This window comes from Clupea harengus, chromosome 13 (assembly GCF_900700415.2).
Source record: "Clupea harengus chromosome 13, Ch_v2.0.2, whole genome shotgun sequence".
Taxonomy (NCBI): Eukaryota; Metazoa; Chordata; class Actinopteri; order Clupeiformes; family Clupeidae; genus Clupea; species Clupea harengus.
The window spans coordinates 4,165,366-4,178,105 of record NC_045164.1 but is presented as its reverse complement, the minus strand read 5'-3'; the positions used below and the strand labels follow the sequence as shown (position 1 = coordinate 4,178,105).

Below are 12,740 nucleotides of genomic sequence, written 5' to 3'. Positions count from 1 at the left end.
AACACGAGCCCATTGACATTTAGAGCCTAAGAAAAGATAGATTTAGAGTAAATAAAGAAATAGTGGTTGCTCACCAGGGGGTTGGAAATGTGAAAATATCGACTCAGCAGCCCAAAGAAAATGGATGCCTGGCAAACTATCGGAGCATGTTTTCACAAATTCGTTTTCAGTGTGATGCACACTAAAGGAGGCAAATATGACTCGATGTGATTATATCGCCCACTGTGTTTGTCATGCCATCAATTTAGTCCAAAGTAAAGGTTTATTAAAGCCATAGAAGATTTAATCCAAAATGTCTTTATTGTGGACTATCCCAGTGTGGAACGATAGGGATTACCTCATTATACTCTGTATATACATTCAACTCATATTCCACTACTGTTCAACAATGCGATATTTTTTTATAGAGATAGCAGTATTTAATGAAATTAAAATTAAATAAATGTTGATCGCTTGCTGTAGCAGGAAAAAGCTGCATTCAGTAGAAGTAAACAAACTGATTTTTTAATCTAAAGGAAACTGTCAATAATATTGATCTTTCTGGGGTTTCAGTTGTGACTGCAAACCAGGGTTTTCCGGTAGGCTCTGTGATGAAGACATCAATGAGTGCGCCTCCAGCCCTTGCCAAAATGGAGGCATTTGCCAAGACCTTGTGAATAGGTTTGTATTTGTCCACAAAACCAAGGAGTCCACCCATTCGCCTTTATACAGTCTCTCACCTCAACTTAAACCTGCCCAAATTGAATATGACACTGAAGACCAAACACAGTTGGTGGCAGTATTTGTTTACTGGGGGGGGGGGTTTCGGCTGAGGAACAAAAACAAGTTTGGATATAAGACTCCGCAAAGGCAGCCGTGTTATTCTCCCAAGTGTTCCGGCTTATATAACAGGCCTTTCTTCATCCTTGACACATATAAGCCGCCTTACTAAAGACAGAGAGCGAATTCAGCAGGAGCACATCATGCCCTTAGATTGGGTTTAGCGCGCCGCAGCCTCTCTGCTCTCTGGGCGTAATGGGAGCCTCGGGGCTGCTTGGCTTAGTCCGACAGATGGGCAGAGAAAGTCCCAGGGCCAATTTAAGTCCTAAATGGTTTGTCTTCAGTTTGTCTCCTGTCATGAAGCCGCTCCCATGTGACCCTCCCCCCACACCCACCCTGACTCGCTGCGTGCTCTCGCCCGCTCACTCCCTGCAGTCCAGGGAGTTCATATCAGGTGGGCTTTCAGGGGCCCACCCCTTAGTCCCTTTGAAGAAACCCCATGGGCCCGAAGGCATCACATGGCAACGGAGTACACTCTTATCTCTCTGCTCAATTAAATCTCTGCATTCTCTCTACATATACAGTAAGGTGTGCGCCCCCCCCCCCCTCGAAAAAAAATTAAGTGTGACTGCAAAGCACAGCGAAAAATATCTCTTGCTCTTGGCGTGTTTGCATCAGCGTTTTATATACATACTGTATAGAAAAAAACATGGTTTTCATAGGTCCGGATGTAGTCATTATTTATGGTTAAAAGTAAAGACGGGGAGTGGGGAGTCTTCCAAGTACTTGGTTTAGTGACAGACCTGGGTAAGCTAACTCAGAGTACGTGGTACACCCCCTAAAAGAAGAGTCCGTAGGCTTGTTCTGTTAGGAGAAGAAAGCCATGGGGCTCTTCTGTTAGGAGTTAATTCACCCAGGTTTGTCACTAAACAACGTACAACATTCCCCCCTAGATCATTAAGTTTGAGGTAAACAGTGGTATTAAAAAACAAACACTGAAAATATGAAAATAATAGCTTTCAAAAGCGTAGGTTTATTTCACCCAAGTATTGGAATGATGCTTCATTTTGAAAGTATGAACCTTATGACTTTCAGTTCATTTCATCTCCTTGTTTTTTCTTGACTTGTTTTTTCTTTTCTCTGGTTGGTGTGGATCAGCTTCCGCTGTAACTGTCCGCCAGGCTACTTCGGGGCCCTGTGCAGCCTGGACGTGAACGAGTGCGAGGCGTCCCCGTGCCTCCACGATGGTGTCTGTATCAACAGGCCCGGGGGCTTCAGATGCATCTGTCTCCCCGGCTTCTCAGGTACGTACATCTCCTTACCTCGCGGTGACAAAGAATCAATGGCACAGACTAAGCGTCCTCTTGAATACAGGCCACTGCGGTTGCTAAGACGACATGACAGTATCTCTGGGCATCACTCACTCCACACCAGCCATGCTTGGGTGGCATTTAAATCATTTTCCTTAAAAAAAAAAAAGATAAACATTTCATATGTGTTACCGTAGGGTGTCATTTTTGGCTCAAATGAATATTTGATTTATTCCCCATATACTGTATATATATATTATTTTTTTCTACACTTATATATTTCCATTGACTGATGTTTTTTTATGAGCTTTTTATAGCCAAAGCCATCTTATCTTGATTCCTGTCAGACCATGTGAAGATTAATTTCATTTGTCTTCCGCACTGTATCATCAATTTATCCTATTCCAGGGGAAGAGGGAGGAAAATCTCAGAGGTATTGCGACTCTTGAGAGCAAAAAACCTGACACACACATGCCCCAATTCCCACAGAAGCAGCTTTTATTATTAGGCTCCCGCCCGGCATAGTACAAGTCATTACTTTTTCCCTTACTCTCAGCTCGTCTGAGGTAGTGGGGCCCTCCCCAGAGAGAAGAGCCAGAGGATATATTTTGGATTGGTTCAAGTGACTTGAGCTCATAGGAAATATTTGTCCTAATAAGACATGTTACGCCATTGCAACTTCTCAAGAGGAGAGACAACGAGAGCGTGGAGAGAGGAGGGGAGGAAAAAGTGACAAAAGCCACTGTGCTTCAGTCTCATGTTTGTTTTGTGTGTTTGTCATGTGGTCTTCAGCCTGTGAAACCTAAACAAATGAAAAGTCTCATTCCCTTACAATGTAAAATAATGATTTCTGCAATAACTAGTGACATTTCTGCAACGATGTTATTGTTTCTGAGCCGTTGTTTTCTTCTACTTTGATTTCAACAGATAGAGCCTGTATGGACCCAGTAGCTTCCAGTCACAGCTTCTATTTGACATAGGATTGTTGTTAGGCCTTATTTGTCACAGTGAGGCTTGAGGTGGAGTGTGCCATGTTCCTAAAGGGCTAGATCTGTCTGTGCGTCGATTGCATGGCCTCTCAGTCAGCAGCAAATCATGCCTTTGGAAACCAGGTGAAAGGACTGTCAGTCCAATCAATGTCTTCAATCAGTCAATTTAATGCTGAGTGGTAATGAGAATCTGTCCTCCAGGACTAAGACACGTTTGATTTGCATTATAGAGCTCAGTGCAGAAACAGTGCTGGAATTCTAATTCGGTCGAGCCATTTAGCACCTAATTTATTATACATCAGTTGTACTCAGATGTATTCAGCTTCAGCTCGTACCTCACCTTAGTTGTTGCAACTCAATGGCATTCTAACCAAAACAGAAAAAGATGTTGCCATGAAATTGTTTTAATTGGATTCACACTCACTTTTCTATGCAGAGCTAGGTGGAAACTAGACTGCACAGCATATGGAATAATTATCATATGAAATGCAGCTTCCGTGTTCTTCGCACAAATTGTTCCAGGGAGCTCAGTCTTCACTACTTGAGTTGATGCAAAAAAAATTCTCTTCTCTTAAAAGATAGAAATCTCATATTAGCTTTCAAATTCCAACAGTGAGGAATAATTGTGGAGAAAAGTGGAAGGTTATTTAATTTCTGGTACATTCTCAGATGAATTCGGGGAGATCCCTTAAGAAGGCTAACATTGGGATTAAACATAACAGGGTTTTAATCTCTTTTCTGCATTACTCCTCATATTTTACAAAGCCAGATGTCAAGATGCATTATTTATCGCTTCCGTTAAGGAAGTGCGGATTTAGGAGGTTTTATATAATCTTATTAAGAATTATGATCTATATTTTGACTAAGGGCTGTCCTCTGCGAAGGTTTTAGTGTTGAAATAGAGGCCTTGATTTCATGAGGTAGACTTTTTTACCAGACAGTTTCTGTCTGACTGTCAGACCATGAGTTCTGCGGATGTTGCTCTTTTTGGTTAATTACACTGACAGTATCACGAGTCAGACAGCTCATTGACTTTTGAAATTTTTAAAGTAAAAAAAAAGAATTTGAGACAAAAGTACACCGAGTAATTACTGACAGAGCTTCCAGGGACATGCAGCATTCATATGAAGAAAATGTATTAAAGTTGAAGACTGCACCATTGTGTCTCTTATTTATTCATTTATGCATTGATTTACACATCCATTTAGAAGTACTTGAAAAGATGTAAATGATTAATTCACCCACTTAGCTTACTATTGCAGATGACCTCCTTTGGCTTTGGTCAAGATGAGGTCTCAGCCAGCGGGATATTTGAATGTTCAGCAAAGCAGTTACGACACCTAAAAAAGTACCTCAAACCATTATTTCTGAATATTGAAACTGACCCTAATTATGTGGAGCATTTCAGGTCTCATATAATGATGGAAGAATAATGTTCACAGAAGTTGTACTTATTATTAATAATATATTGTAATTGGCACATTATGCAGGTGCACACTGCACACTGTCTTCTTGCAGGAATATGATTTGGAACGTGTTGCTCCTGAGTAACACCCATTTTTGACCACTGTTATTTCAGATATCATGGTTACTGACATTGCAACCGGTGCATTTAAAAACATTAAATCAGTGCAACAGCATTAACATATAAAAGCTTGAATGGCCTGATTTTAATGACCCCTCACAGTCCCTATTGTTTCAAAGATTGCCGATTCTTATCCACCCATTGACAGTGTCACAGGAAGAGTCACCTCAGAATTGGTGGAGAGGGATTTTAAATATTCAGCAGTAAGCGTTGCGTTCACCTCGAATGAATAATGCTGACAGATTTGCCTATTTATTGTGTGTCAGCAGGGAACCCCTCCCTCCGTGTTATAATAGCTAACTATTTCACAAAGGCACATCCTCAAATCTGTTTGTCATGCTCTTGGCACTGTTTTCATACAGTGATGCTTTTGAAAGAGGCGATGGCATATGTATTGACAGCGAAAAAAGGGCTCTTTTCATATTTATATGTCTGGTGATTAATGACTGTCTTCAAAAGCAGCCACTGTTGTACCCACATCAAAGGCAAGAAACAGGCTCAGGATCCAAACTGTTTGTGCCGGTACATTTGGGCGATGTCAGCATGATGGACATTTCTACTAGCTCTTATGACTGTCCTGAGATAACATTTTAACCCTTCTTGCATTGTTGTGTCCCCATGCGTTATTCATTGAGGAAGTACGTACAACGACAACAATTTTCACTTCCACCTACAAGGTTGAAACACTGTCGCGTTCTTTTCATTGGTCCTGCTATTTTCCTGATAGTACAACACAAATGTCAAGCTGAAGTGAGCAGTGTTTAATCTCACACCTTTCCTGACACAGACTCAGTTGAAAATGTGAGATGTGTTCTTCCTCTTTCTATTCTATTCTGGTTCTGAATACCATTTTTAGATTGATTAATTTGAGCCAATATCATTGTTGTTGTTTTGTTTGTGTAAGTACATTAAAGAAGAACTAGACAGATGGTACAGACTTGTTGGCCATAGTTGGAAATAGCACACTGGGTCATCATTTCTAGGTTGCACCGTTAAATAGGTTTCATAAATAAATAAATAAGGACAGATAAATAAATAAATAAATGAATGGTTGTGAAATCAGGTACCTCCATGATTCTGACCTACAATGCTCATACCTGTTTATTTGGTGCAAGTGTAAATAACCCCTAGTCTGAGGAACTGGACCATGATAAAACCTTTATTTCCTTGTCCTCCTACACATGCCCCTTTGTCAATATGCAAATGAAAAAAGTCTTTAATTTGAACTCCAAGGACAACCCAAAGGGAGACTAGAGACAGTCAATTCCTGTTGAATAAATGTGTCGAGGGACACTCACGGACATCACATTGTCACGCTTAGGAGAATGTCACATGTTTTTTTCTGTGGCAGAAAACAAACATCCGTCAGCCAATTACACCATAAAGAACCGCTAGAAATAGAGTGTGCAAATGGGGGGAAAATCAAAGATTCCTCCTTTCCCTTTGAGTTGCAAATGGTGCATGTTTGACGTTGTAGACTAGAAAGCAGAGGAGCTGGATTACAGATGTGCTGTAAGACACTGTGCTGTTATACAGAGGAAAATGGAGCTTCAATTTAATATCAATAAAATACCATACACCCATTAATTTCATCCATACATGCATGGGATTGATTCCAGTATTACTTCAGATGAGCTCCAATATTTCTAATGGCTTGTATATGTTGTTCTATCCAAGCTGTATTTTGTTTCTTGTTAACACCATCTTTTCTTCTTTCTCTTCTCTTCATCTAAAGGAACATGGTGTGAGTTAAACGTCAATGAATGCCACTCAGACCCGTGCCAAAACAATGGAAGATGTGTGGACGGTCCCAATGGCTATCAGTGTTGGTGTGCAAAGGGGTTCACTGGCTCCGACTGCGAAACCAATATTGATGAGTGCTTGTCAAACCCTTGTCTTCGTGGCAGGTAGCTGACACATTTCTCGGACCAGCCATCCCTAATTTTCAGATTGATTATTGTAGTCTGTTAAGGATTTCCAATTGCAGTATTGACTTACGAGATTGATTGTTTGCATGTCATTATTCTTAATGTGTATTTTAACTGTGTTTCCTACAGCTGTGTTGATGGCACTGGGACCTTTCACTGTCACTGTGAGCTGGGGTGGACCGGCTATACGTGTGAAACAAACATAGACGTAAGCCTGCTACACATCAAAATACAGTTAGTGACGGTGATGATGAATAATGGGAAACATGCCTCAGACAGACTGTATTTCCATTTCAAGCAGCCTCACTGTAAGGGCCCACAGAGCCGAAATATAACTAATTTGTGCCATTTATAAGGTTCCATAACGACAATGGAAAGGGCTGAAGTGGTAACATGATTCACTTGCCCCGAGATTACACCTCTCTATACTGTGAATAACTGCTTTCCATTGATTGAAAGAGAATATTTACATTCACATTTTCAATCCTTTATGGGTTTTGAGTGCATTCAGTTCTCAGCACGCAACAGGGGCCACCAGTTTGTGGAGCATGATATACTGAGTAATACAACTGCCATTATCAGAGAATGTACCAGACTCTAAGGTGCTAAAAACTCGAATAACTGGCTGTATCTGCCTAGTTATTTTATATTTAATACTTATTTTGAACACACTGCAGTATCTGTAGTATAGCAGTTCTCTGTAGTCAGATGAGTATACTGCAAATAATATAAAATTTTATTTTTGCCTTGCGAACACACTTGTGTTGTCACATATTCTATATTCAAACCCCACAGAATTATACTTTTTAGGCATGTTTTGTCATATTTAAAGGAGTCTTGTGTAAAGACTTTTGTGATTACATATCTTTTATGGGATTGTAATGAAATGACAAGCTGATCAGCTGCTGCAGCCTACGGTGTCACTTCGGAGTGGTGTGGCAATGATGAAAGGCTGAGGCTCTGAGCTGCCCGAATGGATCTGAGCTGCTTCTCCCCAAGCAGTCAGTGTGTGGCCCATCTCTCGAAATGACTGATCATTTTGGTTATCAGATGCTTAACAGGTCACCAATTTTATACGCAAATGACAACTTTGTGGCAAAGAAAGATTAGGTGTTTTTGAGCCATGTACACACTGGTGGATGTTTGACTTGTAGCCTTATACATAGTTAGTCTGGCAGTTACATTTCCCAACATCTGAGAAACATCTACTACAAACAAGTAATCCCTTATTGAAAATGATTCCCAGTCTATGTGTCTATATTGTTTGCAGGGTTGTTGACAATTGAACATTCCACTATGCAAGCCTCTGCCCCTCTATTCCTGCACATACTGTAGGCCTAGTGTCCTTTAATGCCCTTCTTTTGCTACCAGAATATCATACCCATAAGTATTGTTTTGGCGTGAAGCTTTTATACACCACTTTGATTGTGCTTTACCTGCAACCGTTCTACTGAATCTTTGCTTAGCTTGTACTGTCCCCATATCAACTAATTTAATCATACAACTGATAGATCAGCCACACTTTAAAATATGTTGCTACTTCCAAACAGGCACAGGTCTGTTCACTTTATAATAACATAATAATAACTATAATAGCAACTGACCAAGTCCTGCTCGATATCTAGTACACCCAACAATGAGGCTGAGACAGTGACAGGCCCAGATATTGCTGAGTCATTATGAGGTTGGCTGCAACATCACCAGAATAGAAATCTCGCCTTCAACACAGCCTGGAAGAAAAAAGAGAATGAATCACATAAGCATTGTGCAAATGAACAGTTCAAATGAATACCTGATTACATAGAAAGCGCTGATTCTGATTCCAGATTGATTTATCGCCTCTGTGCTGTTGCCTCAGATGGTCCCTGGAGATCAGACTCTTGGCAGTTCCAAAGGATACTCTGAAGTGTTCCTGCGGAATAAAGAATTAAGCACTGAATGAGTCAGGGAGATGCACATGCTGTGCAGGTGTCGATCAGTGAATCAGCCCTGCATTAGGTTTGGCATCCGATGGGTCCACATACTTTATATTTAATACATTCACTTTTGTGCTCACAGAAGAAATGAAATAAAAATCTTTATAGTTGAACGCATGTGTGCTCTTTGTGGGAGTAAACATAAGAATTTCAATAATATTTTTTCAATTAACAAGAAAAAGGCACTGAATTGAATTTGCATCAAACTGTGTTTCTCACTGTTGAGCATGTGTATTTGAGTGTTGATATCATGTTCGGGTTGCAGGGATTAACTGTGTTCAATAAACTGTCAAATCTTCTGCCTTTGATCTGATGTTTTGAAGTCCTGAAGGCCTCCAGAGGCCTCAATGTACAACTTTAACTTCACTTCAGTTCTCTCTCTCTTTTTCCCATCTTCCAGGAATGCAAGTCCAGGCCTTGTTTGAATGGAGGATCTTGTGTGGACCTCACTGATAAATATGCCTGCTTTTGCCTGGATGGATATACTGGAAAGAACTGTGAAGTGGACATCAACATATGCCAGCAAAACATGTCTTTGTGTTTCAATGGAGGGACATGTTTGGATGGGCCTGGTTCCAATTTCACCTGCAGGTTAGTTTGTATTTCCCCCTTTCTTCAATTAACAGATGCTAAAAATGGCTTTCATGTGAGGCCACTTGCAAACCTAGGGCCTCTAGTAGAAATGTATTATACATGCATGCTTGAACATACAAGATATGCCTGGGCGATTTAAAGAACGTTGCAGATACATACTGAATGTGCTTTTGATATTCTGATAAATTAGTTGATATACCAGACCATTCATGAAGCAGGTGTTTCAAAATGAGACTAACTAACTAACTAAAGGAAAATGTATAGCAAATGATATACTGATTATGAAAAGACTGTTTCACACCAAAAGAGACCCATTTGAGAGAAGATGATACTGGGTTTGGTTAGACTGGAGCTGTGAGTGGAAGCCTGTGGCGAAGTCTTTTACACAAACACCTCCCCTGTCTGCAGTCCATTGAGGTGTCATAGGACTGATCAATGCATCACATAATTGTCAGACTTTAATCGCACAAGCGACACACCGCACACTGCAACACACGTGAATACATGGAGGCGACACAGGACACACACACACACACACACGCACACGCAGGCCTGAGGTCGTTTGTGAATTTAGCTTCTGCATTTATCCCATCCCGGACTGTCCTTCCTCCAGGACCCCAGGAGCAGTAGGCAGCTTTTTTTTAAGCGCCCGGGGACCAGGTGAGATGAACCGTCTGTCTTGGTCAGGGACCGACGAAGAGTGTTCTGTTCTTTTGCATGTTTTTTCTGTTGGGTTTTTAGTGGAAGAAACCCCTTGTGAACACGGGGAGAACATGCAAACTCCACATCTGATGGACAGGGCATATAATTCAACTGTCTGTCTCTCGCGTGTCTGTAATTGAATGAAGCTTAATTTTATCCATAAGTGGTACATTTAGCAGTGTTTATGTTTATGCCAATCTGAAATTGGTCTGTTGTTGCTTTGCTGCATTGCCTCTCACAATGAAACACTGAAATGGAATGTGTGCATACAGCACACAGCTGTGTGTTTGTGTGTGTCGTGTGAAAATCAGTGTGAATCATCAGTAAACCACTTTCTCCTCGCTCTTTACACTGAGAAGGGATTATTAGATGGAAAAGACTAACCCACCCCAGGTAAAGTACAAAAGTACAGTCCAAACAAAGATTATTTTCAGAGCCATGTGGCATTTTGGAGCACAAATACCAGTGCCAAATGTCAAGTTGTGAATTTAGTTCATCTGATAAGGCCACCAGGCCACTGTATTAATGAGCGTGTTGAGTCTCTCACATCTGAACATAAATTAGATTAACTCCACTACTAGTTTGCCACTACACTAGGAGGAGGGAGAGAAGGAAACGGTGAGAGACAACACTCTTACCTTTAACTGGCCTTGTAGGTCTGTCCATCTTTAAGTGACAGATGATCTACTGTATGTTCATCCCTGACTAATGCCTTATGACTGTGAAGCTACTTGGGTGTGTGTGTTTGTAAACATTGCAGCTCGATTCAAACAAGTATAGACATTTGGATATTAGATCGTGGTACAATGATATCATTCATCTGTGATGTTTCTATGTGAGTTCTCCATGTCTTTTGTATTGAACGTTTATTCTTTAAAGTCATCTGGCAGTTCAGAGGGAGATGAAATTACAAATAGAGTTAGCCTTGTGCATCATCAGCACCACTGAAGTTTTGAACTTGCAGCCAAGCGATACGTTCACATTGCAGTGCAGACAATCATGAATGGGGAATGTAGAACAGAGAATTGTAGTCAATGGAAAATGCATTTTTATTGGATTGATTTTCTCAAATGGAAAACAAATGCTCTCTTTGCACCCTGTATCAGAGAGCACTCTTACTGGCGTCTCATTTGGTAATGGATACAAGCACGCGTTCTTGGATGGCGAGAGAGGAAGAAATGTGGTTCAATCAATTTTATATTAAGCTCCATATTTTGCATAACAATGCTGGATTGCTTCAGATTGGATGATGATTCGTGGATTTGATAGCCACTCAACTGCCTCGAGGGAACAGCGTGGCCTCTCTAAATTGCATTTCAATGATCTAACTGGGTAACTGCTAAGATGTCTCCCTACCTTTATACCCAGTGTAATTTTGTCAAGGCATCTTGATGTAAGGGACAAATTAGTAGCAATTATCAGGAAAGGGCTCCTACATTAAAGATTGTGTTTGTATTCATGTTGGAGTAAGGCTCGTGAGTCGCCTGAATTGCACTCAGGATGAGTGAATGGCGTCATCAAGCTGAATCTTGTCAGTCAGGTTTGAAAAGGGGAAATACATTTTGAATGACATGTTTTCTATCCCAACCGAACAACATTATTCATGTGCTAAGAGTTCCTGTTGTTAGATTTATGTGGTTTTGTCATAACTTCACATAATTTCACAGTGTACAAGTTGTGTGAACAACCCCCAAAAAGCTAGTTTGCATAGCACCAGGTCACAGCCATCGAGGTGGCCACTGGCCTTTTGTCTATGTTGATGAGCCATCAGACATGGTTCCTGCCTTTTGTGTGTCTTGGAGCTAGAAACATTAGTTGGCTTTTGTCTACAGACACGACAGAGTGGTCGAGGCCACAAGGCATTAGCATCTATATGGCCATACCTGACCATAGCCCCAGTCAAGCTAGACTTTCCCCTCTGACCTCCAGACACACCCATCCCCTCCCCTTTACACCTCATGTTAATTCTGCAATATAAAATGTCTGTATTCTCTGTAATGTTTGGAGAAGATGAAGCAAGGAGACCAAGCCGTGAGCAGACGTCCCTAGCGCATGCTCATGCTGCGCCGAGCTGACCGTGGCTAGTGACTGAATAAAACACTTTCTTTCGCTAAGCCGTCTTCTACAAGTCTGTTATTCCTGAACAAGCTAACTTGAACCAAGCGTGGGCATCCGACGAATTCGACGGAGGACAGCGAGATCTTTCACTGTTCATGGCTTTACTGTATATGCTTTGCTGTTAGTACTCAACATCAATAACTGTTCATTAGGACCGTGCACCCATATGGAAAAAGTCTGAAAAATGTATATATGTTCATTTGTATATAGTCCTATATGATAACAGTGTATTACCACATATAATTATGGCCTTTTCATTTACACCAACAGAACACATATGTGTTCTAAATGCATATATATAAAGAAGTACAGTATATGCAAGTATTTAGTATATTCAAGCTTTTTACTACAGATGTATCATGCAAGTATTGGACATGACAAGTGTGATGGGCAGACCTTCATATGGGCAGAGTGAAACCTGATTCTTAGTCCGACATGGTATACTTGACCCTTAACTTGTGTTCTGAGCATGGCCATAAGTGCCATTACTCTATGACAATGGTCAACCTCTTTGTATCATATTTTAGTTAGTCAGTGGCTGTCTGTGCATGTACTTAAACCAAAATGTAGTCAGGTGAAGTGATATAAAAGTTTTTAAACTATCTTCCAGCTGCCCACCAGGCTTCGTTGGTGATTTCTGTGAGGTGGATCACAATGAATGCTGCTCCGAACCCTGTCAAAATGGGGCCGTCTGCCAGGACCTTACCAACGGATACTACTGTCACTGTAGACCAGGTAAGGCTTCATGCAGAAAATACCTCCCGGTTACATCCAGTGTG

The 12,740-nt window shown here is 40.9% G+C and overlaps 1 protein-coding gene across 2 annotated transcripts in view; it reads left to right on the top strand.

Moving 5' to 3' along the window:
- The window catches only part of eys (eyes shut homolog), a 181,098-nt gene that overhangs the window by 76,806 nt on the left and 91,552 nt on the right, over positions 1-12,740 (top strand). For both annotated transcript variants that reach the window (XM_012816935.3, XM_031578529.2), the window contains 6 exons: positions 553-660; positions 1,918-2,063; positions 6,379-6,550; positions 6,701-6,779; positions 8,948-9,138; positions 12,572-12,696. In XM_012816935.3, coding sequence (XP_012672389.2) covers positions 553-660; positions 1,918-2,063; positions 6,379-6,550; positions 6,701-6,779; positions 8,948-9,138; positions 12,572-12,696 — 821 coding nt within the window. The remainder of the gene's footprint in view (positions 1-552; positions 661-1,917; positions 2,064-6,378; positions 6,551-6,700; positions 6,780-8,947; positions 9,139-12,571; positions 12,697-12,740) is intronic.